The sequence below is a fragment of the Mizuhopecten yessoensis genome, unplaced genomic scaffold (assembly GCF_002113885.1).
Source record: "Mizuhopecten yessoensis strain PY_sf001 unplaced genomic scaffold, ASM211388v2 scaffold8165, whole genome shotgun sequence".
Taxonomy (NCBI): domain Eukaryota; kingdom Metazoa; phylum Mollusca; class Bivalvia; order Pectinida; family Pectinidae; genus Mizuhopecten; species Mizuhopecten yessoensis.
The window spans coordinates 10,924-38,787 of NW_018407411.1; the positions used below are offsets into that span (position 1 = coordinate 10,924).

At 39.5% G+C, this 27,864-nt stretch overlaps 1 protein-coding gene across 1 annotated transcript in view; it reads right to left on the bottom strand.

Moving 5' to 3' along the window:
• The window catches only part of LOC110455203 (methylcrotonoyl-CoA carboxylase beta chain, mitochondrial-like), a 44,383-nt gene that overhangs the window by 3,239 nt on the left and 13,280 nt on the right, over positions 1-27,864 (bottom strand). Inside the window, exons 9-16 of the mRNA XM_021505185.1 lie at positions 26,748-26,847; positions 25,899-25,994; positions 20,397-20,469; positions 18,662-18,738; positions 16,390-16,456; positions 15,018-15,174; positions 9,152-9,266; positions 4,135-4,220 (exon numbers count right to left, since the gene is read on the bottom strand). Coding sequence (XP_021360860.1) covers positions 4,135-4,220; positions 9,152-9,266; positions 15,018-15,174; positions 16,390-16,456; positions 18,662-18,738; positions 20,397-20,469; positions 25,899-25,994; positions 26,748-26,847 — 771 coding nt within the window. The remainder of the gene's footprint in view (positions 1-4,134; positions 4,221-9,151; positions 9,267-15,017; positions 15,175-16,389; positions 16,457-18,661; positions 18,739-20,396; positions 20,470-25,898; positions 25,995-26,747; positions 26,848-27,864) is intronic.

Below are 27,864 nucleotides of genomic sequence, written 5' to 3' on the forward strand. Positions count from 1 at the left end.
GTTACAGCCAGTCAGACTGGAGCAATGACTGGAGCAATGTAGCCAACGAGTTACAGCCAGTCAGACTGGAGCAATGACTGGAGCAATGTAGCCAAAGAGTTACAGCCAGTCTGGGTAAAACATAAGAGTATATAAAGTTAAAAGATATAAGACGCTATTCCTCTTCGAGTCTGGCTTGCAATGCACCTAAAGAAGTAGATAAGGTGGAAACGGCTCCACCACTACTCATAACATCCTCGCACTCTATTTAGTGTAACAGCAAAGCCTGCACACATATAGAGAACCATGTAATTGCCAGCTTAGTCGAGGATAGCATCAACACTCTATACCATCAATGAGTTTGCCCCAGAAATACCAATTGTTTATGTTTTCAAATTGTATGTCAACGTATTTTTGTATGCTGGATATATCAATTATGTGTTATGTTGGTTGACTTTTCTATATATGTTATATATACGATAGTAATTAAATGTTGTACCTTAACTATTCAGTTGTCATTTGTTTAGCTCACAATTTGGATGGCTTTTCACAATAGGGTCTGACATATGACCCAAAACCTGTTTGTACCCTTCAGGTCTTTTCCCTCCATGAAGAAACTGATAGTGCTATTGAAAAGTAAACCTAAATTAACACCACAGACAGACAGACATTCTTTATTTCCATTGATAAGATATTACAGTGACATGACACTGGACTAGTACAGTGACCCGATACTGGAAAAGCACAGTGACCCAACACTAGACAAGTATAGTAGCCTGACACTAGACAAGTACAGTGACCTGATACTGGACAAGTACAGTAACCTGACACTGGACAAGTACAGTAACCTGACACTGGACAAGTACAGTAACCTGACATTGGACAAGTACAGTAACCTGACACTAGACAAGTATAGTGACCTGACATTGGACAAGTACAGTGACCTGATATTGGACAAGTACAGTAACCTGACACTGGACAAGTACAGTAACCTGACATTGGACAAGTACAGTAACCTGACACTGGACAAGTACAGTAACCTGACATTGGACAAGTACAGTAACCTGACACTGGACAAGTACAGTAACCTGACATTGGACAAGTACAGTAACCTGACATTGGGCAAGTACAGTAACCTGACACTAGACAAGTACAGTGACCTGACATTGGACAAGTACAGTAACCTGACATTGGACAAGTACAGTGACCTGACACTAGACAAGTACAGTAACCTGATACTGGACAAGTACAGTAACCTGACATTGGACAAGTACAGTAACCCGACACTAGACAAGTATAGTGACCCGACACTGGACAAGTACAGTAACCTGACATTGGACAAGTATAGTAACCTTACACTGGACAAGTACAGTGACCCGACACTGGACAAGTACAGTAACCTGACACTGGACAAGTACAGTAACCTGACATTGGACAAGTACAGTAACCTGACATTGGACAAGTACAGTAACCTGACATTGGACAAGTACAGTAACCTGACATTGGACAAGTACAGTAACCTGACATTGGACAAGTACAGTAACCTGACATTGGACAAGTACAGTAACCTGACATTGGACAAGTACAGTAACCTGACATTGGACAAGTACAGTAACCTGACATTGGACAAGTACAGTAACCTGACATTGGACAAGTACAGTAACCTGACATTGGACAAGTACAGTAACCTGACATTGGACAAGTACAGTAACCTGACATTGGACAAGTACAGTAACCTGACATTGGACAAGTACAGTAACCTGACATTGGACAAGTACAGTAACCTGACATTGGACAAGTACAGTAACCTGACATTGGACAAGTACAGTAACCTGACATTGGACAAGTACAGTAACCTGACATTGGACAAGTACAGTAACCTGACATTGGACAAGTACAGTAACCTGACATTGGACAAGTACAGTAACCTGACATTGGACAAGTACAGTAACCTGACATTGGACAAGTACAGTAACCTGACATTGGACAAGTACAGTAACCTGACATTGGACAAGTACAGTAACCTGACATTGGACAAGTACAGTAACCTGACATTGGACAAGTACAGTAACCTGACATTGGACAAGTACAGTAACCTGACATTGGACAAGTACAGTAACCTGACATTGGACAAGTACAGTAACCTGACATTGGACAAGTACAGTAACCTGACATTGGACAAGTACAGTAACCTGACATTGGACAAGTACAGTAACCTGACATTGGACAAGTACAGTAACCTGACATTGGACAAGTACAGTAACCTGACATTGGACAAGTACAGTAACCTGACATTGGACAAGTACAGTAACCTGACATTGGACAAGTACAGTAACCTGACATTGGACAAGTACAGTAACCTGACATTGGACAAGTACAGTAACCTGACATTGGACAAGTACAGTAACCTGACATTGGACAAGTACAGTAACCTGACATTGGACAAGTACAGTAACCTGACATTGGACAAGTACAGTAACCTGACATTGGACAAGTACAGTAACCTGACATTGGACAAGTACAGTAACCTGACATTGGACAAGTACAGTAACCTGACATTGGACAAGTACAGTAACCTGACATTGGACAAGTACAGTAACCTGACATTGGACAAGTACAGTAACCTGACATTGGACAAGTACAGTAACCTGACATTGGACAAGTACAGTAACCTGACATTGGACAAGTACAGTAACCTGACATTGGACAAGTACAGTAACCTGACATTGGACAAGTACAGTAACCTGACATTGGACAAGTACAGTAACCTGACATTGGACAAGTACAGTAACCTGACATTGGACAAGTACAGTAACCTGACATTGGACAAGTACAGTAACCTGACATTGGACAAGTACAGTAACCTGACATTGGACAAGTACAGTAACCTGACACTGGACAAGTACAGTAACCTGACATTGGACAAGTACAGTAACCTGACACTGGACAAGTACAGTAACCTGACATTGGACAAGTACAGTAACCTGACACTGGACAAGTACAGTAACCTGACATTGGACAAGTACAGTAACCTGACACTGGACAAGTACAGTAACCTGACATTGGACAAGTACAGTAACCTGACACTGGACAAGTACAGTAACCTGACATTGGACAAGTACAGTAACCTGACACTGGACAAGTACAGTAACCTGACATTGGACAAGTACAGTAACCTGACACTGGACAAGTACAGTAACCTGACATTGGACAAGTACAGTAACCTGACACTGGACAAGTACAGTAACCTGACATTGGACAAGTACAGTAACCTGACACTGGACAAGTACAGTAACCTGACATTGGACAAGTACAGTAACCTGACATTGGACAAGTACAGTAACCTGACACTGGACAAGTACAGTAACCTGACATTGGACAAGTACAGTAACCTGACACTGGACAAGTACAGTAACCTGACATTGGACAAGTACAGTAACCTGACATTGGACAAGTACAGTAACCTGACACTGGACAAGTACAGTAACCTGACATTGGACAAGTACAGTAACCTGACATTGGACAAGTACAGTAACCTGACACTGGACAAGTACAGTAACCTGACATTGGACAAGTACAGTAACCTGACATTGGACAAGTACAGTAACCTGACACTGGACAAGTACAGTAACCTGACATTGGACAAGTACAGTAACCTGACATTGGACAAGTACAGTAACCTGACACTGGACAAGTACAGTAACCTGACATTGGACAAGTACAGTAACCTGACATTGGACAAGTACAGTAACCTGACACTGGACAAGTACAGTAACCTGACATTGGACAAGTACAGTAACCTGACACTGGACAAGTACAGTAACCTGACATTGGACAAGTACAGTAACCTGACACTGGACAAGTACAGTAACCTGACATTGGACAAGTACAGTAACCTGACACTGGACAAGTACAGTAACCTGACATTGGACAAGTACAGTAACCTGACATTGGACAAGTACAGTGACCCGACAGTGGACAAATACAGTAACCTGACATTGGACAAGTACAGTAACCTGACACTGGACAAGGACAGTAACCTGACACTAGACAAGTACAGTAACCTGCCATTGGACAAGTACAGTGACCTGACACTGGACAAGTACAGTAACCTGACACTGGAGATGTATAGTTATTAGTTATTAGTTAACTTACCTGGCACTAGAGAAGTAAGGGTGACCTTCTTTTTCATACTTCCGAATGACTGGAGCCTTTAATGCCTGTTCTTCCTCCTCAGACCACTACAAACAAGAGATTCAATTTTAGCTGTTTCTGTTTCAATTTCATGTATAAAAAGCAAACAAGAACTCTTGACAGACTCATTTACCCTAAAAACTAGAAATATTAGGGTATTTCCTACTCTATATGGCCAATTGCACACATAACAATCATTAGTCCACGTTAGACTCTCATTAGGAATTTTTGGGTGAGAAGTTGACTATCCTCCAATGAAACCATAGCAATAATATTCAAATTATTACTCTATAACATACTTGCCAACTATCTCTATTTAGGAGGGAGACTCCCGATTGTGAGCTCTAAAACTTAGCATTTTTAATTGGTGAATTTGCTTAACCATTCCTATTTTAAAAAATCTGATGATTTCATCTGAAAAAAAGATGCCATTTAAAAGTGTTAATTTTCTCTAGGGTGTACATGCCCAGATTTTTTTCATGCTTTCAACTCTGAGAACGTAATCTCCCCAATGAAAATTTCAAAAAGTTGGCAAGTATGCTATAACTTTCAGGCAGAAATGAAATATTTTATAAAAATCACGATGAATCCTATGCTACGCCACAGGTCCATGCTGTTAAGCAAGAAGCAAGCTCTCTCTAGCTCACTATCAGGCACGTCCGCTTCCCACTTCTAGCTCACTGTCAGGCACATCAACTTCCCACTTCTAGCTCTCTCTAGCTTACTGTCAGGCACAACTGCCTCTCACTTCTAGCTCTCTATAGCTCACTGTCAGGCATGTCCGCTTCCCACTTCTAGCTCACTGTCAGGCACATTAGCTTCCCACTTCTAGCTCTCTCTAGCTCACTGTCAAGCACAAATGCTTCCCACTTCTACCTCACTGTCAGGCACCAATGCTTCCCACTTCTAGCTCACTGTCAGGCACATTAGCTTCCCACTTCTAGCTCTCTCTAGCTCACTGCTAGGCAAATGTTTCCCACTTCTAGCTCTCTCTAGCTCACTGTCAGGCCCCAATGCTTCCCACTTCTAGCTCACTGTCAGGCACAAATGCTTCCCACTTCTACCTCACTGTCAGGCACCAATGCTTCCCACTTCTAGCTCTCTCTAGCTCACTGCTAGGCAAATGTTTCCCACTTCTAGCTCTCTCTAGCTCACTGTCAGGCACAAATGCTTCCCACTTCTAGCTCTTTCTAGCTCACTGTCAGGCACATCCGCTTCCCACTTCTAGCTCACTGTCAGGTACAAATGCCTCCCACTTCTAGCTCTCTCTAGCTCACTATCAGGCACGTCCGCTTCCCACTTCTAGCTCTCTCACTGTCAGGCATGTCCGCTTCCCACTTCTAGCTCACTGTCAGGCACATCAACTTCCCACTTCTAGCTCTCTCTAGCTCATTGTCACGACCCGAGAAAATCGCTCTTTCCAGCATTCACCATGAAATTCACCAGTAATATTATATCTACTCTTAACTTCCTTTGTGAATGTTCAAAATGATTCTTCAATATCAACAAATAACAGGACGATGACAAGTTTTCCGCTTACTCAATTTTCAAATGTTATGGTGTCCACAGTGTCGTTAACAAATGATGTCAATAATCAAATTTTCTTTTCTGATTGTTACAATACAAAATATGACAAAAAGCTAGCACAAACTGATGCAACAAGAGGCCCAAGGGCCTTAGCGGTCACCTGAGTTATATCATAGGTACTGGTAGCTTTATTTTATTGTTTAGATGTGATGTGGAAAGCAGCATGTAAATTAAGTGAAAAACAATACTTGTCATGTCATCAAAGGATAAGAATTTTAAAATATTGGTAAATGTTCCCTTTGGGGCCCTGCCCTAGCCCCTGGGTATGGGGCAGCAATCCCATTTTTACAATGTAATACCCTCATTCACCAAAGATGATTCTAACTAACTTTGAGTAATTTTCTGCTGAAAATTTGATAAAATATTCCCAAAAGTGTTATTTACCAATATACACTATAGTAAACTTTACCTCCTCCCCAAGGGAGAACGGATAGCTTGGGGACCCTGAAATTTACAATTTAAGTATAGCCCCTTATGATCTTTCTGTAGACTGTAGTACCTCTGAGTCTGGAGAAGAAGCATTTTGAAATATTGGTTAATTTTCCCTTTGGGGCCCTGCCCTGGCCCCATGGGGTGGGGATAGGAATCTCAATTTTACAATTTGAAACTATCTTCCTCCAAGGATAATTCTCACCAAGTAAAAATAATTTCCTACAGAAAGATGTCAAAATATATACCCAAGTGTTATTTCCCTATATAAACTATAGTTGTATTTATGCAGTGCATAAAGTAATTTATATTATCTGGTTAGTATATGATATTTTTATTTGTTATATTTTGTTGGTTCCAGATGGAGGATAACTTTCCCTTTTTTAAACTAGTCCATCCCTATAGAAGTAGTCACGTGATGTTTTGGTGTACTAAAGTCACGTGACCTGTGCAGAATTTTTTCAATGGTGACATTTTGAAAAATCTCCTTAAACAAGAGGCCCAAGGGCCTTAGCGGTCACCTGAGTTATATCATAGATACTGGTAGCTTTATTTTATTGTTTAGATGTGATGTGGAAATCAGCATGTAAACTAAGTGAAATTCAATACTTGTCATGTCATCAATGGATAAGAATTTGAAAATATTGGTAAATGTTTCCTTTGGGGCCCCGCTCTAGCCCCTGGGGATGGGGCAGGAATCCTAATTTTACAAAGTAAAACTCTCATTTACCCAAGATGATTCTGACTAAGTTTGAGCAATTTTCTGCTGAAAATATATAAAATATATACCGAAAAGTGTTATTTCCCTATATAAACTATATTAAACGTTAACCCCTCCCCAAGGGAGAACGGATAGCTCGGGGTCCTGATATTTTCAATTTAAATAAAGCCCCTGATGATCTTTCTTTCCACGTAAAGAAAATCACTGTAGTACCTCTGAGTCTGGAGAAGAAGATTTTTGAAATATTGATTAATTTTCCCTTTGGGGCCCCGCCCTGGCCCCAGGGGTCGGGGTAGGAATCTCAATTTTACAATTTGAAACCATCTACCTCCAAGGATAATTCTCACCAAGTAAAAATAATTTCCTACAGAAAGTTGTCAAAATATACCCAAAAGTGTTATTTCCCTATATAAACTATAGTAAACTTTACCCCCTCCCCAAGGGAGAACGGATAGCTCGGGGGTCCTGAAATTTACAATTTAAGTAAAGCCCCTGATGATCTTTCTTTCCACGTAGAGAAAATCACTGTAGTACCTCTGAGTCTGGAGAAGAAGATTTTTGAAATATTGATTAATTTTCCCTTTGGGGCCCCGCCCTGGCCCCAGGGGTCGGGGTAGGAATCTCAATTTTACAATTTGAAACCATCTACCTCCAAGGATAATTCTCACCAAGTAAAAATAATTTCCTACAGAAAGTTGTCAAAATATACCCAAAAGTGTTATTTCCCTATATAAACTATAGTAAACTTTACCCCCTCCCCAAGGGAGAACGGATAGCTCGGGGGTCCTGAAATTTACAATTTAAGTAAAGCCCCTGATGATCTTTCTTTCCACGTAGAGAAAATCACTGTAGTACCTCTGAGTCTGGAGAAGAAGATTTTTGAAATATTGGATAATTTTCCCTTTGGGGCCCCGCCCTGGCCCCAGGGGTTGGGGTAGGAATCCCAATTTTACAATTTTGAAGCCTCATCTACCAAGGATGATTCTGACCAAGTTTGAAAAAAATCCATCCACTGGTTCTTGAGAAGAAGTTGAAAATGTAAAAGTTTACGCACGACGCACGACGGACGACGACGGACGAAAAGCGATTGGAATAGGTCACTTGAGCAAAGCTCAGGTGACCTAAAAATCAGTTACCCTCCTCCTCCCCTAATTTGTATCTACCCTTATGTACTATTGTGTAAAAATCTAATTGTTGCACATCTTTGTTTTAAATTTTGTTTCATTTGTTATTTTGAAGCAAGCCCCATCTTTTTTGGTTCTTTGAACACCTTATTATAAAAATCAACACAAAGATGTATACATATGCTCGATTTCTGGCATTTAGAATAAATGCTCATTTTCGACAATTTAAGTGTTTGTTATTTTATCGACAAAAAACATAGCCGAGTATAACCTGTGTGTGCTGTTGGGTTTAGTGCAAACTAAACACGATAATATAATAAACTTAACCCCCTCCCCAAGGGAGAATGGATAGCTCGGGGGTCTTAAAATTTACAATTTAAGTAAAGCCCTTGATGATCTTTCTTTCCATGCAGAGAAAATGACTGTAGTACCTCTGAGTCTGGAGAAGAATATTTTTGAAATATTGGTTAATTTTCCCTTTGGGGCACCGCCCTGGCCCCAGGGGTTGGGGTAGGAATCCCAATTTTACAATTGTGTAGCCTCATCTACCAAGGATGATTCTGACCAAGTTTGAAAAATATCCATCCACTGGTTCTTGAGAAGAAGTTGAAAATGTAAAAAGTTTACGCACGACGGACGGAAAGCGATTAGAATAGGTCATTTGAGCAAAGCTCAGGTGACCTAAAAATGTTTTATGGTTGTGTCCATGGACTATATCAGAAACCTTTAGTCACAGGAAATTGTTTTGTTCCACTGTATCTTATAAAGACAGAGAGACTTGAAAATGTAAATATAAGTACTGAACTGCTTTCAGATGCGGTTCATAGGTTCTATGAATGCCCACTGATTTACAGGAAAATAAAACATGAACGCTAACATGGTTCATGTCATTTTCCTGTAATGCAGTGGGCATTCATAGAGCCTATGAACCAGATTCGAAAACAGTTTAATGTTTAAGTGAGTATCCAAGGATATGCAGACATATACCTGTCGATTGTTATATCCACCCCAATGCCTTTTCCCATTTTTTTTTAATTTAAAAGGGTGACAAAATGAGTCAATCTGCCATTGACCCCCCAAGTCTCTAGCTAATAGTAGTAATATTTGCCAGGTTAACCTCTTTGCCCTCGCGCTGTCGTTGTTCTCTTGTTATCTGAGCCAGAACATTGGCTGCCTGTTCTCCTCCCATCACAGAAATCCTAGAGTTCGGCCACATGTACAGAAATCGGGGCCTGAAAGATCAAAGAATAATAGTGACCACATGTACAGAAACCAGGGCCTGAAAGATCAAGGTTATAATGGCCACATGTACAGAAACTGAGGCCTGAAAGATCAAAGGATAATAGTGACCACATGTACAGGAACCAGGGCCTAAAAGATCAAGGTTATAATGGCCACATGTACAGGAACCAGGGCCTAAAAGATCAAGGTTATAATGGCCACATGTACAGAAACCAGGGCCTGAAAGATCAAGGTTATAATGGCCACATGTACAGAAACCAGGGCCTGAAAGATCAAGGTTATAATGGCCACATGTACAGAAACCAGGGCCTGAAAGATCAAGGTTATAATGGCCACATGTACAGAAACCAGGGCCTGAAAGATCAAGGTTATAATGGCCACATGTACAGGAACCAGGGCCTGAAAGATCAAGGTTATAATGGCCACATGTACAGAAACCAGGGCCTGAAAGATCAAGGTTATAATGGCCACATGTACAGGAACCAGGGCCTGAAAGATCAAGGTTATAATGGCCACATGTACAGAAACCAGGGCCTGAAAGATCAAGGTTATAATGGCCACATGTACAGGAACCAGGGCCTGAAAGATCAAGGTTATAATGGCCACATGTACAGAAACCAGGGCCTGAAAGATCAAGGTTATAATGGCCACATGTACAGGAACCAGGGCCTGAAAGATCAAGGTTATAATGGCCACATGTACAGAAACCAGGGCCTGAAAGATCAAGGTTATAATGGCCACATGTACAGGAACCAGGGCCTGAAAGATCAAGGTTATAATGGCCACATGTACAGAAACCAGGGCCTGAAAGATCAAGGTTATAATGGCCACATGTACAGGAACCAGGGCCTGAAAGATCAAGGTTATAATGGCCACATGTACAGAAACCAGGGCCTGAAAGATCAAGGTTATAATGGCCACATGTACAGGAACCAGGGCCTGAAAGATCAAGGTTATAATGGCCACATGTACAGAAACCAGGGCCTGAAAGATCAAGGTTATAATGGCCACATGTACAGGAACCAGGGCCTGAAAGATCAAGGTTATAATGGCCACATGTACAGAAACCAGGGCCTGAAAGATCAAGGTTATAATGGCCACATGTACAGGAACCAGGGCCTGAAAGATCAAAGGATAATAGTGACCACATGTACAGGAACCAGGGCCTAAAAGATCAAGGTTATAATGGCCACATGTACAGGAACCAGGGCCTAAAAGATCAAGGTTATAATGGCCACATGTACAGGAACCAGGGCCTGAAAGATCAAGGTTATAATGGCCACATGTACAGGAACCAGGGCCTGAAAGATCAAAGGATAATAGTGACCACATGTACAGGAACCAGGGCCTAAAAGATCAAGGTTATAATGGCCACATGTACAGGAACCAGGGCCTAAAAGATCAAGGTTATAATGGCCACATGTACAGGAACCAGGGCCTGAAAGATCAAGGTTATAATGGCCACATGTACAGGAACCAGGGCCTGAAAGATCAAGGTTATAATGGCCACATGTACAGGAACCAGGGCCTGAAAGATCAAAGGATAATAGTGACCACATGTACAGGAACCAGGGCCTAAAAGATCAAGGTTATAATGGCCACATGTACAGAAACCAGGGCCTAAAAGATCAAGGTTATAATGGCCACATGTACAGGAACCAGGGCCTAAAAGATCAAAGTTATAATGGCCACATGTACAGGAACCAGGGCCTGAAAGATCAAAGGATAATAGTGACCACATGTACAGGAACCAGGGCCTAAAAGATCAAGGTTATAATGGCCACATGTACAGGAACCAGGGCCTAAAAGATCAAGGTTATAATGGCCACATGTACAGGAACCAGGGCCTAAAAGATCAAGGTTATAATGGCCACATGTACAGGAACCAGGGCCTGAAAGATCAAAGGATAATAGTGACCACATGTACAGGAACCAGGGCCTAAAAGATCAAGGTTATAATGGCCACATGTACAGGAACCAGGGCCTAAAAGATCAAGGTTATAATGGCCACATGTACAGGAACCAGGGCCTGAAAGATCAAGGTTATAATGGCCACATGTACAGGAACCAGGGCCTGAAAGATCAAAGGATAATAGTGACCACATGTACAGGAACCAGGGCCTAAAAGATCAAGGTTATAATGGCCACATGTACAGAAACCAGGGCCTAAAAGATCAAGGTTATAATGGCCACATGTACAGGAACCAGGGCCTGAAAGATCAAAGGATAATAGTGACCACATGTACAGGAACCAGGGCCTAAAAGATCAAGGTTATAATGGCCACATGTACAGGAACCAGGGCCTAAAAGATCAAGGTTATAATGGCCACATGTACAGGAACCAGGGCCTGAAAGATCAAGGTTATAATGGCCACATGTACAGGAACCAGGGCCTGAAAGATCAAGGTTATAATGGCCACATGTACAGAAACCAGGGCCTGAAAGATCAAGGTTATAATGGCCACATGTACAGAAACCAGGGCCTGAAAGATCAAGGTTATAATGGCCACATGTACAGAAACCAGGGCCTGAAAGATCAAGGTTATAATGGCCACATGTACAGAAACCAGGGCCTGAAAGATCAAGGTTATAATGGCCACATGTACAGAAACCAGGGCCTGAAAGATCAAAGGATAATAGTGACCACATGTACAGGAACCAGTGCCTAAAAGATCAAAGAATAATAGTGACCAGATGTACATGAACCAGGGCCTAAAAGATCAAGGTTATAATGGCCACATGTACAGGACTGGGGCCTGAAAAATGAATTATAGGCCATTCATTTGAACATTTTATAGTCCATTATCCAAACAGGCTACTGACCAAATCTTATCACCCTTAGCCTTTTCGATATTGAGTTATTAAATCATTTTCACACATTTAACCCATGTGACCTTGAAAAGGTCAAGGTCATTCTTTTAACAAGAGCCCCATGGGCCTTTACGGTCACCTGATATATTTATACAGAGAGCTGATTTTGTTTTTAACACGAACAGAAATATTATTCAGTGACAAAAAACAATAAAACCACCTTATTCAATATCTAGCATACAGATTTAAGACTAAAAAGTATTTGAAACTAGCGCCTCTGATTCTAAACAAGGAAAATGAAGAAATTTTAGCACACTGACTCCTTTGGGCCCCACCCTACAGCCCTTGGGGTAGGGCTGGCTCAAAATTTTCAAAGTATCAAACTGTCAACTCAGGGTTATGATTACAATCAAGTTATTAACATGTAATATTCAAAGTATCATTTGCCATTATAAACCATAATAAATTTTGCCCCCCTCCTTCCCCAGGGGGTAAACGTGAGACCCTAGGGTCATAAACTTTAAGACCCTTCCATCTATGAAGAGTGTTTGATTCTACCATATCTGGGTCTTGAGAGAAGATTTTTGAAATTTCAGTCAATTCGACCCTTTTGGCTCCACCCAATAGCCCCGGGGGGGCAGTCAGGGCTCATATGTGCATACCATCAAACTGCTATCCAATACTGATAATGCTAACCTAAATTTAATTACCTCCAATGGCAATTAAACAAATGTTGGTCCAAAATGTGATTTCCCCATATTAAATATAGTAAAGTTTACCCCCTCCCCAAGGGTACACATGAGACCCCAGGGTCATAAAATTCACAATTGTGGTAGAGCACCTTAAAACCCTTTTATCTGTGAAGAGGGTTTGATTCTACCATATCTGGGTCTTGAGAAGAAGATTTTTGGAATTTCAGTCAATTCGACCCTTTTGGCTCCACCCAATAGCCCCGGGGGGGCAGTCAGGGCTCATATGTGCATACCATCAAACTGCTATCCAATACTGATAATGCTAACCTAAATTTAATTACCTCCAATGGCAATTAAACAAATGTTGGTCCAAAATATGATTTCCCCATATAAACTATAGTAAAGTTTACCCCCTCCCCAAGGGAACACGTGAGACCCCAGGGTCATAAAATTCACAATTTTCGTAGAGCACCTTAAGACCCTTCCATCTATGAAGAGTGTTTGATTCTACCATATCTGGGTCTTGAGGAGAAGATTTTTGAAATTTCAGTCAATTCGACCCTTTTGGCTCCACCCAATAGCCCCGGGGGGTCAGTCAGGGCTCATATGTGCATACCATCAAACTGCTATCCAATACTGATAATGCTAACCTAAATTTAATTACCTCCAATGGCAATTAAACAAATGTTGGTCCAAAATGTGATTTCCCCATATAAACGATAGTAAAGTTTACCCCCTCCCCAAGGGTACACGTGAGACCCCAGGGTCATAAAATTCACAATTTTGGTAGAGCACCTTAAAACCCTTTTATCTGTGAAGAGTGTTTGATTCTACCATATCTGGGTCTTGAGAAGAAGATTTTTGAAATTTCAGTCAATTCGACCCTTTTGGCTCCACCCAATAGCCCCGGGGGGTCAGTCAGGGCTCATATGTGCATACCATCAAACTGCTATCCAATACTGATAATGCTAACCCAAATTGATTTACTTCCAATGGCAATTAAACAAATGTTGGTCCAAAATGTGATTTCCCCATATAAACTATAGTAAAGTTTACCCCCTCCCCAAGGGTACACGTGAGACCCCAGGGTCATAAAATTCACAATTTTGGTAGAGCACCTTAAAACCCTTTTATCTGTGAAGAGTGTTTGATTCTACCATATCTGGGTCTTGAGAAGAAGATTTTTGAAATTTCAGTCAATTCGACCCTTTTGGCTCCACCCAATAGCCCCGGGGGGTCAGTCAGGGCTCATATGTGCATACCATCAAACTGCTATCCAATACTGATAATGCTAACCTAAATTTAATTACCTCCAATGGCAATTAAACAAATGTTGGTCCAAAATGTGATTTCCCTATATAAACTATAGTAAAGTTTACCCCCTCCCAAGGGGGAAACGTGAGACCCTAGGGTCAAGAAATTCACAATTTTGGTAAAGCACCTTAAGATCCTTCCATCTATGAAGAGTATTTGATTCTACAATATCTGGGTCTTGAGAAGAAGATTTTTGAAATTTTAGTCAATTTGACCCTTTTTGGCCCCGCCCCTCAGGCCGGGGACCAAACTGGCAACTTTTTGACCTTTTTGGCCATGGAAGGTTTCTGCAAAATTTCACTGAAATTGGTTAAGGGGTTTTGGAGAAGAAGTCGAAAATGTAAATTGAGACTTTGTCTCAGGTGACCTAAAAATGTTGAAAGCCTTTCATCCCTGTATGCTACTGGTAAATATTACCATCTTTGATTTTTTTTTAGTTATTTAGAAGATGTTTTATTTAGAGATATTTCAAACATTTGACCTTGAAATTAGGTCAAAGTGATTCTGAACAATCTTGTTAACCCTTAAGCTCAGCAAACTATTAGTCATGCATCATCACTGTGGGCTTTTTGGATATTGAGAAGTTTGTTTTTTATACATTTGACGACCCATGCGACCTTGAAAGAGGGTCAACATCTGAATTTGAACAAACTTTGTAGCCCCTGACAAAGATCCCTGAAATGATTTCTAAGTCATGGTGCTAGTAAACTTTAATTCTCAAAATTCAAGAGGGCTGCCTTCTTTATTTTCTTATCAGTCTTTAATTTTGTATGTGTAACTAGGGACTATGAGGGACATTCATGTGAAAGTTGTGAAAAATCTCACTAGTGTTTTCTGAGAAATAAGCGCTAACAAGTATTTCTGTTGAACATTCACTGAGTCATTGCTCTAAATCCAGTCCATGATGTACAGAGGGTGTCTTACCCATATGCTCTTCCACACATCCCATAATTGCCTGCCCCATAGGACCCACCAACAATGACAGTGAACTTTGGAACTTTGGCGCAGGCCACAGCAGTCACCATCTTAGCACCATTCTTGGCTATACCTCCTGCCTCAGCTTCTCGACCAACCATGAAACCTTGAGGAAATTAATAAACATATCAATGCAATTAGCTGTTATTCTTCTCTATTTAGTCTGACATTGATAACTAATGTCCCTGTACACTGGATTTATCACCTTATGACCACAGATCATGACAAGTTTCCATGATGTCAACAACAATACATGTGGGCAGAGTCATGTAAGTCAAAGTGGGCAGAGGTAACCAACACTTAAAAATTTAATTTGTGTCCGTTGATCAGACTTCATATGAAATTTGTCAAATAGTTTTTGCAGAGATGGAAGCGGGATTATGGGAAAAATTAAAAAGTTTGCATTACACTTAAATAAAGGTTACTTTGTTAAACATACATTTAACTATATATTTAGCTCACTCCCACTTTTATTGAAATGGAGCTGCAATGTAAATTCTAACCAAGGAAATGAGCTAATTAACAAGGAGTGAAGTGAAATAGTCACAATGCCATACAATTGATGGTGCAGTAATCCAGATGTGTACACATATGTAGCTGGGTGAGACTTCTATATATCCCAGTTACTGATCAATCCAAGATATCATAACGACACACAGAAATGACAAACTGGTTGCTTTAGAGAGAAACCGCTTTAGACAGGAGTGTAACAGTTTGTTATTTCATGTCTAAATGGAGCAGCCATTCATGTCTCAATGGAGCAACAGAGGTTCGAGGAGGTTCACAGGGTTCCGTCTTGTTATATTAGTGTTAAATATAAGACGAGGAGGTATATATAAAAATATGCCTACCATAGAGAGAAAAAGAGAGAGAGAGAGAAGATAAAATGTTGAGCCTACCAGTTAATGGCTTCTAAAGACTAAAGTAAAATACCTGGCCATCCAAAATATACCCAACAGAGTCCTGTACTATACATGATCTGGGCCTAATTCTTTAACAGCTACCCAATGAAAACAGTTATCGTAAAAATATCGACCAATGAACACAGCTCTATTAGCGGAAAAGGTATCTGTCTATATCCGATAAAAACACAAGAATATATCAACATGTTGTTCCACACAAGATAAAATAGTAATGTATGGCAGACAATCGACACTTAAATGAAAACCAGTCGGCAAAGATATACCCAAGGAGTGCTTATACGTTTTCAGAATGCAAAATACATAGTTGTAAAAACCAGCCATAAAAATAAGAGACAAAATTCCATTCCCGCTTCAGGTGATTGGGAATGTTTTAATCTTGGTTTTCCAATCCAACTCACCCGTAATGTTCTGTAGAAAAATGAGCGGAATGTTGCGTTGACAGCACAGTTCAATGAAGTGGGTACCCTACAAGGAATAAAGCACAAATCATTCTACTCTCATAACTATACATCTACATTTTGTATCTACAGTCAATAAATATCTCTTTCTGAACATTTTCTTCATGTTGGTAAATAGGGCATGGAGGGCATGACTTGGACAGTTTTTGACAATCTGATATTTAAAGGTTCACCATTGAATTCCTGGTCACATCTTGGGTCGAAATCAACCTGTCTTATGTTTCTTATCTAAGACTCTCTAGATCTGTAAGAGGATTTCATTGGTTGAGGGAGGTTGTGATCAAATCAGAAAGCCGGAAAGGCTGAGGTGCATAAACTTGGACAATGGAAAGGTTAACTCTGAAAATAAATTCCCTTAAAAAGAAAATGTATATCAATGGACCTATACAGCTGATTTATTTGTAGATGTTTCAGGTTTTTTACTGTTCACAATACCAAACATGATAAAAAGACATTAGCATTTTTTGCGCCGGTCACATGACCCGAGCACGAAGCAATACATTCCATTTGTAACCAGAAATATAAGTTTTTTCCTTATTCTCAATGTTTCACATTTGTTCTTCTCTTATCTGAGTAGTGGTTAGTTCATGGTGGTAATTAAGTCTTAAGGCATATTTCAAAGACATTTCTTTTGGGGTTTTGGGGGTATAAAAATACTTTCAATAGTATTATTCCACACATCTTCAAAAGTCTGCTGGATAACCGAAATACGCGGTAGTGAAGCGGACGTAAAACCTATCAATCAATCAATCAATCAACACCTTCAAAGTATTTTTTTTTCAATAAGCTGTTGGTTGTATTAAACTGAGGTTAACTTATGAACCTCCCTCGCCATCCGCACCGACAATGTCCATTTCTTGTTGTTATGAGTTTCAACAGTGTCAGGGTGATGAAGTTTTGGTCACTCTCTACGGGTATAATTGGTGTAGCTGGCACAATGTCCATAGTTGAAGAACTAGTAGGGGGAGGGGAAATTCAGAAGGAGTGATGCTTCGGCATAAGCAGGTGTGCTAGTATTAATTAATGGCATTGTAACCATGGCAAATTGGGAAGGTAAGGGGAACAGGAAATTCAGACAGAGTGATGCCTTAGCATGAGAACTGGAAGTATTAACTAGAATTTTGTTTTTGTGAACAAAAACATATGTCTCCTCTTGTTTAGCCAATAGAAAGGCTCCGGTACAAAAATTAACAAAGGGCCATATCGCTTTATATAGTGGGGCACGAGATTCAAATTTAGAATTTGACACTCCTACCTCCCAAGATACATTAAAACTTTAGCAAGTTTGGTCAATGTAGGTGAAACTAGAACACTGACAGGTCAGTAAGGGCCCCGTCTTGTGGCAATATATCGCCCTTAATCATCAAGAAGCAATCTGCCCATATAGCTGAGCTTGACGTTTGACATTTAGACTTCAAAAAGAATCGCAAGGAAGCAAAATATACATTTTACATGTACTATGATGTGAGTCTTGTTTCCTTCCACCTCCATATTTACTGGGCTACCAGAAATGTAAATACCGGTGCAATACTTATTTGTTAGCTTTGATTTGTTTTATTTCACCTTAAATACCTCCCCCATCAAGAGCCAGGGTCAAAGTCAGAGATCCACTTTGTCTTTGACCTTTGGACCCAAATGACCTTGACCTTTAACCCAGTGACCCTGATCTTTGGTCAGTTGACTCATTCTTCAATTCCGACCAACTTTGCTTCATAATATCATAACAAAATGTTCATCAGTGAAAAATACAAAACTTTACCTTGACCCTTTGGAACCCACAAAATTTGACCTTGACCTTTGACACAGTGACATTGACCTTTGGTCAATTGACTCCTTGTTTAATTCTGACCAACATTGATTGCTTCAAAGTGTCATAACAAAATGTTCCCCAGTGAAAAGATTCAGACAGAGTGATGCGTTAGCGCGAGTACAGGAAGGTGTGCCAGTATTGTAACTGGTTGTATAATATGAAGCTTCATCAAAAACATATCACAATTCATATTAGATTTTCACATACTACCACATCAAGTACTGCAGTCACATAGTATTGGTAGGTCTAGTGTATATAATGATATCAGGATGTCACATCATATATTTGTATATAACTGTGTGATCTAATATCAGATTTTAACAGCTTCTTTCTTTTTATGTAAATGAAGATTTGTTTTACCTTGAGAGCAGAATAGGAGAAGAGCACTCGTTATTGTTTTACCTTGAGAGCAGACTCAGAGAAGAGCACTCCATTATTGCCTATGATCCCCACTGGGTAACCCCACAGACGGGCAAATCCTGTGAAGACAATCATACTAAATCAAACTCATATCAAATCATTTATTCATCTTTTGCATTGCACTATATCTAGTCTTTTATTAAAATATTTAAATCGTTAATATGATTTAGTCATGATTTCTCTTAAAACAAGAGGCCCAGAGGGCCTGTATCGCTCACCTGGATATCTAAGCAATCATGGCAGTATATTTTCCAAATGAGATCCAAGGGAATAGGCCAGACCCCAAGGCTAATCCTTGTAGCATATCTGTATTAGATTTGTCATGCCCCACAATTTTATGTATTGTTATGGGGTGGGATCTCAACTGTTTCCAAGCTGTGACTCAGAAACTAGGTTCCGTAGGTTTGTGGCCAGACCCCAGGATCAATTCTAATATCATGACTGCATTTGTCTCTTTTTACCCAGCATTTGTATATATAGTTTTTGGGTGGGGATCTCAACCGTTTCAAAGTTATGACCCAGGCGTTAAGTCTTCGAGGTTGGGGCAGACCCTGGAGTCAATTCTAATCTCATGACTGCATTCTTCTCTTTATGCCCAACAATTGTATATATAGTTTTGGGGTGGGGATCTTAACCTTTTCGAAGTTATGACCAAGGGGTTAAGTCTCCAAGGGTGGGGCAGTCCCCAAGGCCATCCTGGAAACTTACGTGCATTCATCTCTTTATACTCAGCAATTGTATATATGGTTATAGGGTGGGGATCTCAACCATTTTCAAGTAAGAAACTTTTTTTGGCCCCACCCCTTAGCCCGGGGGGTCAGCCCAACCATTTGTACAATTTTGAATCCCTGCCTCCCATGAATGCTTCTGACCAAATATGATTGATATCCATGGCATAGTTCTACAGAAGAAGTCGTTTATAGCAATATAGCCAAATTGCCTCCTTTTGGCCCCGCCCTCAGCCCCACCATTTGTACAATTTTAAATCCCCACCACCTAGGGAAGCTTCCAGTCAAATATGGTTGATATCCATCTCTTAGTACCAGATCAGGAAGTCGCTTAAAGCAATATAGCCAAATTGAACCCTTTTTGCTCCCGCCCCTCAGCCCCCCGGGGGGTCAGCCCCATTATTTGTACAATTTTGAATCCCCACCACCTAGGGATGCTTCCAGTCAAATATGGTTGATATCCATCTCTTAGTACCAGAGAGGAAGTCGCTTAAAGCAATATAGCCAAATTGAACCCTTTTTGCCCCGCCCCTCAGCCCCCTGGGGGGTCAGCCCCACCATTTGTACAATTTTGAATCCCCACCACCTAGGGATGTTTCCAGTCAAATAAAGTTAAATTCCAATCAGTGGTTAAGAAGAATTCGTTTAAAGAAATTGTTGATGGACGGACGACGGACGCCACAGTATGGCATAAGCTCACCTTGGTCCTTCGGACCCGGTGAGCTAAAAAAACTGATTTGTTTGCTTCATACAAAATACTTTACATTTTAAGCAATTTTAACCTTGAAAAAAAACCCAGTAAAATTAAAATGATTATGGTTTCTTTTCATGCATTTCCAAAAATATTTTGTGATCAATATCAGAAAAATTCTGTAAATAAGATAGAAATTTCTTTTTAATAAAACAACATTAAACTTAAACCATGGTGTATTGAAAGTATCAATTCTGTTAATTTTTTAAATTATTTTCTTCCGAGTTGAGTATAATACCTGTGACAAGAGTTTCGCCATACATGGCCTTAAACTCGTCGAACCTGCTTCCATCAACTACACGGGCAATCACCTAAAACACAGAGACAACATAATATCAAAACTCAGTGTTACATCTCATGTTTTTGTCAATCTGTACTGGTGTGAGGCACCTTGATCTATAGATATACTGTTTTATTGTAAAGATGATCATACTACCACTTTACTTTTTATTCCTTTCTGACTATATGTACCAAAGAGAAAAGATTTTTTATTAAATTCAAAAGGAATGAACTCAACAAATTTTCTAAATTTACAAGTAAAATTTGAACTTTTTCACAGTTCCATAGCATATGCTCTATCGTTTCAATTTCTGTTTTACAAATGTTACAATTAGGACTGTCTACTAACCCAACTTTTAATAAATACGAGTTTGTTGTTAGAATATGGTGATTAACTCTAAATTGGAACCAATGCAATTTTGTATTTTTTGTTACAGAGAAAGGGAGTTTGAAAATCATTTTTCAATCATTTTACTTTTCCTCGCTTTGTGTATGATGCACATCACACTAGGACAACTTTAACTATTTAAAAAGCCCACTCCGCACCATATAGATCCTTATGTATTTCCACTAGTATATAAATACTAATACTAGAAAATGTCTGTAAGACATAAATGCCCCCGCTGCCATGTGGAATTAGTTTCAGTGTTCTATAAAAAGTTACAACCACTTTGATCTTGATACCCTGAAACATGCACACACACAAGGTACTACACTTAAAGTTGATAAGTTGATTTTTAAATTCATATGTTTTTTTCTGTATCTTATTACCATCCTGAAACACAAGGATGTTAGAGGTATACCCATATTTGACCTTTATATAAAGTTTGACCAAAATCCGTGAAAGAATGAAGTTGATAAGTGTTTAAATTGAATCAGTTGATGATTTTCTATATATAGCAAGTGTGACCTTGGCCTTGACCTTGGATCCCTGAAACACAACGATGTCCGTAGTATACTCATACTTGACCTTTGTATAAAGTTTGACCAATATCTGTCAAAGAATGAAGTTGCTAAGTGTTTACATTGAATCGGGACGGGACACAAAGGACATAGGCAACACTATATGCCCCTCCATTTTATGGCGGGGGCATAAAGAGTGCGACAGTGCCTAGGGTCACCCTGAGGGGTATCACTGTCACCGAGGTGAATTCTCTGACATAATTATAAGCAAATTAGCTAACTAGATGCAAAACAACATAAACACAAGTTAAAATACTACAAATAATAATATTTCTGAATTAAACACAAAAGTAAATAGCATAAAGTAATATGTATTCTACTGTGATTCTGTATGTTTTTTTTTATAAAGGATCATGTAATCATGTATTCATGAATGAATTAAGGATAATTCTACCACGTCTGTGATGTAACGACGGTTTTCGTTGGTGAAAAAGAGTGCATTATTGAGCGATATACCATGTGCATGCCAATAACAAATGGACGTGAAATAGTGCGCACGCATGCTGTTCCAACAACCTCCCCGTATTTTATCATGAATTAACAAAAATAGCATAACTGTCAGGCGGGATCAAAATGTTTGACAGGCCTGCCATTCAAAAGATCACACGGATCTATAGACCTAACGTATGTGGGTCCGTGCAGTGAAAATGGTTTATTAATTATTGACATTTAAAATGTACAGGTCTGAAGACAAAATGGTAAATTATTAATTACTTCTGTTTTTACTTCACTGGGTAGTGCTGTACATTTCACGATGTGTGCAGTGTGTGTATGTACTGTCAAGCGTTGATTTCATGTTTTGACGAACGATGTCGATAGCGTGCCATTGTTTGATTGATTGAAATGAACATCATATCTGACGTCACACGTCTTCAGTTGTTTCTGGTCTGCAAAACGTCGTCTGCTTTCAAAAAATCAAAGTGATGTCGAGCAATCGCCTACAGTGTACATACTGTGTGTGAAGAATAATGTTGCAAAAAGTAGCATCGGTCTGAACAGTGGTTGCAAAACACAGCTGTCCGGTAAAGTCGGTGAAGGTGAAGGTCGCGTCATGATCAGCCGGTCAGTGACTTTTCATCACATCATAGCAACCAACTAAATATGCCAACTCATGTCAGGCCTATCTTATGATGTTGTATCACTGGCACTACCAAGAAAATCCGCTTGATATCAGAAACGCAATCCGGGAATCCCAACCCTACGCACTGAGAAATGTTGGCCTGACATTGATATAGTTCAAACGAGGCAACACGATCAAGTGATAAATCTTGCACGCGCAAAAGAACAGCGTCTAATTTGTATATCAAATTATCTAGGTCATGTCACCTTATAAGACAGCAAAACTTTACAATTAGTTACATTTGACGTGGTAGAATAAAAATAATCAACTTATGTGCGTGCATTATGGTGGAATATATAACTCGGGATTCGAAAATGTTGGAAAAATAATTAACTCAGGCCGAAGCGCTCTTCGTTAATTATTTTTACCAGCATTTTCTCACCCTCGATATATATCCCACCATAATGCACGCACATATGTTGATTATTTCTTAAATAATATAACACATGATTAAGGAATATGATTTAAACATAACAAAATATCAAGATATCTAGATTGTTAAATTAAAACAAAACATTGTTCTGTTGCTGAAAGAACACCATGCTTTCCTTTTTTAACCAATTGTGAATTTTATAGATTTTAATGTAAAACAAAACATTTTTCTTGAACCAAATCCATTATATGAATGACTAGTCTGTACTGAAGTAGCAAATTATAAATACATTTTAGAATACATTTAAGAGTTATTACGGGAGGTAAACTCATAAAAAAATAAATTCATATTGAATCTTTCTGTCATTGTCAGTTCGTTCAAAACTGTCATTCTGAAATTTGTATCAGCCAGTACACGGTGTCAAAAAAGCATGACTTCCTAGATCAACTACATCATTTTTTGGAAGACTTTTATCCATAAACAAGAGGCCCAGAAGGCCTGTATCGCTCACCTGGATATCAAAGCAATCATGGCAAAATATTCTCCAAATAAGATCCAAAGGAATGGGGCAGACCCCAAGGACAATCCTTGTATCCTATCTGTATTAGATTTTTCATGCCCAGAAATTTTATGTATGGTTATGGGGTGGTGATCTCAACTGTTTCCAAGGTGTGACTCAGAAACTAGGTCCCTAGGGTTGTGGCCAGACCCCAGGATCAATTATAATATCATGACTGCATTCGTCTCTTTATGCCCAGCATATGTATATACAGTTTTGGGGTGGGGATCTCAACCGTTCAAAGTCATGACCCAGGGACTATGTCTCCAAGGGTAGGGCCAGACCCTAAATTACCCTTTTTGACCCCACCCCTCAGCCCCTTTGGGGTCAGCCCCACCATTTGTACAATTTTGAATCCCTGCCTCCCATGAATGCTTTTGATCAAATATGATTGATATCCAGTGCATAGTTCTACAGCAGAAGTCACTTAAAGCAATATAGCCAAATAACCCCCTTTTGGCCCCGCCCCTCAGCCCCCTGGGGGGTCAGTCACACCATTTGTACAATTTTGAATCACCACCACCTAGGAATGCTTCCAGTCCAATATGGTTGATATCCATCACTTAGTTCCAGAGAAGAAGTCGCTTAAAGCAACATAGCCTAACTGCCCCTTTTGGCCCCGCCCCTCAGCCCCCTGGGGGGTCAGCCCAACTATTTGTACAATTTTGAATCCCCAACACCTAGGGATGACGCCAGTCAAATATGGTTGATATCCATCACTTAGTTCCAGAGAAGAAGTTGCTTAAAGCTATACAGCCTAATTGCCCCCTTTTGGCCACGCCCCTCAGCCCCCTGGGGGGTCAGCCCAACGATTTGTACAATTTTGAATCCCCACCACCTAGGGATGCTTCCAGTCGAATTCAGTTAAATTCCAATCAGTGGTTAAGAAGAAGTAGTCATTTAAAGCAATTGTTGACGTACAGACGACGGACGACGGACGCCACAGTATGGCATAAGCTCATCTTGGTCCTTCGGACCAGGTGAGCTAAAAAGCATGTCTCTTGCTCATAATGCTTCCAGCCTGCATACTGAGAAGTTGTTTTGTTGTTTTTGTATGATTTAGACAATGGTTTTGTGTTAAGGACATTCCAATATGGCTGCCTGAGTGAGAACCTGTAGTGAATGGTGTACAGGTAAAATCTCACCTGCTTTGCATGCTTTTTTTTCAACCTCAGTCAGCCTTGTTTACTTTGTGCTCAGTTGTGATTTATTCAGGGGAATTATATGCCATTATTCTGGAGATTTGACACATTTTCTTACAATTTTCTCGACAAATGCATCTCCATGTACATCCAACCTTATGATATTTACAAGTTTAAATGTGTTTTTTTTCCTGAATTGTGACTTTTATTTAGCTTGGAAAATGAACATATATAAAAAGTGAGTTTTTCATCAGTTATTGAATGTTTTTTCTGAAATTTAGTGTGCATGTACCTCAATTATGTTTGAGAAATATTGGAGGATTCTTTTGTGACAGGGATTGTTTAATGCTAACGGAGTGCATTATTGAATTTGATATACAGTTTGGTGTGGCAGCCATGTTGGAATGTCCTTAATTCAGCCTTGCATACTCCAGTGTCTTCGGCTATTGGACTAGCTAGTATATCCTCATATTAAATTTTTTACACCTCTGAATGTTGGCATAAAATGTGTCTTAAAGAGTACTGATTGACTTATCAATAAGAATTTATACAAAATCGTGTTTGATAAATTTAATTATCGAGATCAGTTGATAACAGAAAATAAATTTTGAAAAACAACAGCACCATCAACAAATCAACTTTTGTTAACTGTTATTAAATAGTCTGTCTGTTAGTTGTTATTTTCACAACATGAACAACTTTAAGTACATGATATCAATTATGGTCATATATAGATCAAAACAGTACGTAGTATATACAAGATGGCCGACATTTGTGAACGGGAGAATACTTGCAATTAAGCCCCCTCCCTACTTTTGTTTTTTTGTTTAGGGGTAGGGCCTTATTTGTGGTCAAATACAGTATAATGGTATAACTAGAGTCTGACGGTTAGCATTGTATGGGGTACAGATATTTGGGGTTTGTTATTAGCCTTGGTTGGACGTTAATGTCACCTCTGTGTAATAGTTTTAAGATCAATATGAAGTCTGGCTAGGAAATAGGATTATTTAAATGAACAAATAATTCATCATTGGTGGAAGCAGTTATTTCTCATTTTATGGCCTTTCAAGCTAAACATATCATACAGTAATGTGAATTCATATAAACACCCTTAATAAATCTGTCTGGGTTTTTTAAAACAGTCTTATTTTGAAGTTTGACTTTTATGTAATGAATCCTCAGTGAATTTAAGTAAGGAACGTTCTACAGGTTTTTTTGTTATGTATTTTTAAGAAAATGCATTCAGCAATTTAACTTAAGGTTACAAACAGTTGAGGTGACAGTAAGAACTAAGACGTTCCTACCTCTCTTATATCAAATGTTTTCTTTAGGTTGTCACCAACAATTCCATACAACTCATCCAGGGGATGTACTGGGTCCTCTGGAGGCTCCACCGTCACCTAGCAACAAAGTAATGTAAACATTTACTGGTATCAACTGTCACCTAGCAACAAAGTAATGGAAACATTTACTGATATTCACCATCACCTAGCAACAAAGTAATGGAAACATTTACTGATATTCACTGTCACCAAGCAACAAAGTAATGGAAACATTTACTGATATTCACTGTCACCTAGCAACAAAGTAATGGAAACATTTACTGATATTCACTGTCACCTAGTAACAAAGTAATGGAAACATTTACTGGTATCAACTGTTACCTAGCAACAAAGTAATGGAAACATTTACTGGTATCAACTGTCACCTAGCAACAAAGTAATGGAAACATTTACTGATATTCACTGTCACCTAGCAACAAAGTAATGGAAACATTTACTGATATTCACTGTCACCTAGCAACAAAGTAATGGAAACATTTACTGGTATCCACCATCACCTAGCAACATAATAATGTAAACATTTACTGGTGTTCACTGTCACCTAGCAACAGAATAATGTAAACATTTACTGGTGTTCACCTTCACCTAGCAACAGAATAATGTATGTACACATTTACCGGTATTCACCATCACCTAGCAACAGAATAATGTAAACATGAACTGGTATCCGGGTTTAGAACATCACACTGTACATTTTGAAAGTACAGAACTTCAGTTATCAACCGTTTTCAGATTTTTGGTATAAATTTGTAGGATACCATCATGAACATTGAACACAAGCAGGATTTCATCCATGATTAATAAAATTACCCCCGGGTCCTTTTTGTAGTTGATGTTTTTGATGATACGCCGAGCTATGTGTAGGGCGTGCTGGTCATTCTGAGCGTAGTGGTCAGTTACTCCAGATTTACTACAAAGGCCAAGAGTTTAACATATAAATAACACCACTTCAGAATAAACTTAAAAATATGAATTTCAGACTCGGGACTGATTTTCTCTTCAGTTTATAATGAACTATCTATAACCATTAGTTTTATTATCTTTTAAAGGTGCAAATCTGTGTAAATTACAACTAAGTATCCAGTTTCAATATGATTCATCAGTTCAGAAATATGTATGCATCAAAGTTTTACACAAACAATATATAAATATTTCATAAGGTTTCCAGACTGACTAGTCCCTTTGTCAAGCTATAACTGATCAGTAAGCAATTTGCATGGTCAAAACCTCAATCACATTTGTGCCGATTTCCGAAAAGGCACCTGGGCGATGAGTTGGCCTAATCTCCCAGCATCCTTACGGTTCCCCGGCTTGCAACGGTCGCCGTAAGGTAGCCACCCGATGCCCTCAAACTGTGCGGTGTCCATGGAGTATTCGGCCTGGGCCCACCCACTATCCGGACAGGCATCAGCAAAGGTAAACAAACAGGCACCTGCAGGCGCCATTTTCTCATGGACGAGCTAGGTATAAAACCAGACGATTTGGAATTGTTTCAAAGTTTTAAAGTACTGAAATATCGTACAGGCTATGTTTGTATCCCGTACGTATTCTGCCCCTCACACGAACATCTTCCGGCTACCATACCACAGCCCGGACATCATCAGATAGCCTTGCGGTATCCTTGGGATAGTCATACGGGCTCCCTACGGTATCCTTCAAATGTCCGTTCAATTTGATCCAGCAAATTGTTTGTTTGTTTGTATTCCCATTCTCAGGTAACATTCTAACACAACATTGTACTTAAAAGACTCACAAACAGTGGGACCCATTAATTAGGCTGATGGACTTCTTTCATGGTTACAATCTATCCCATTCTCTTACAGGTATATTGTTGTCACAGGTATAAACAACACAGCATCATGTTAAACAGCCGACATCTGACTGAGATAACATTATTACAGGAGGACTCCCAGAACTATTACAGAAC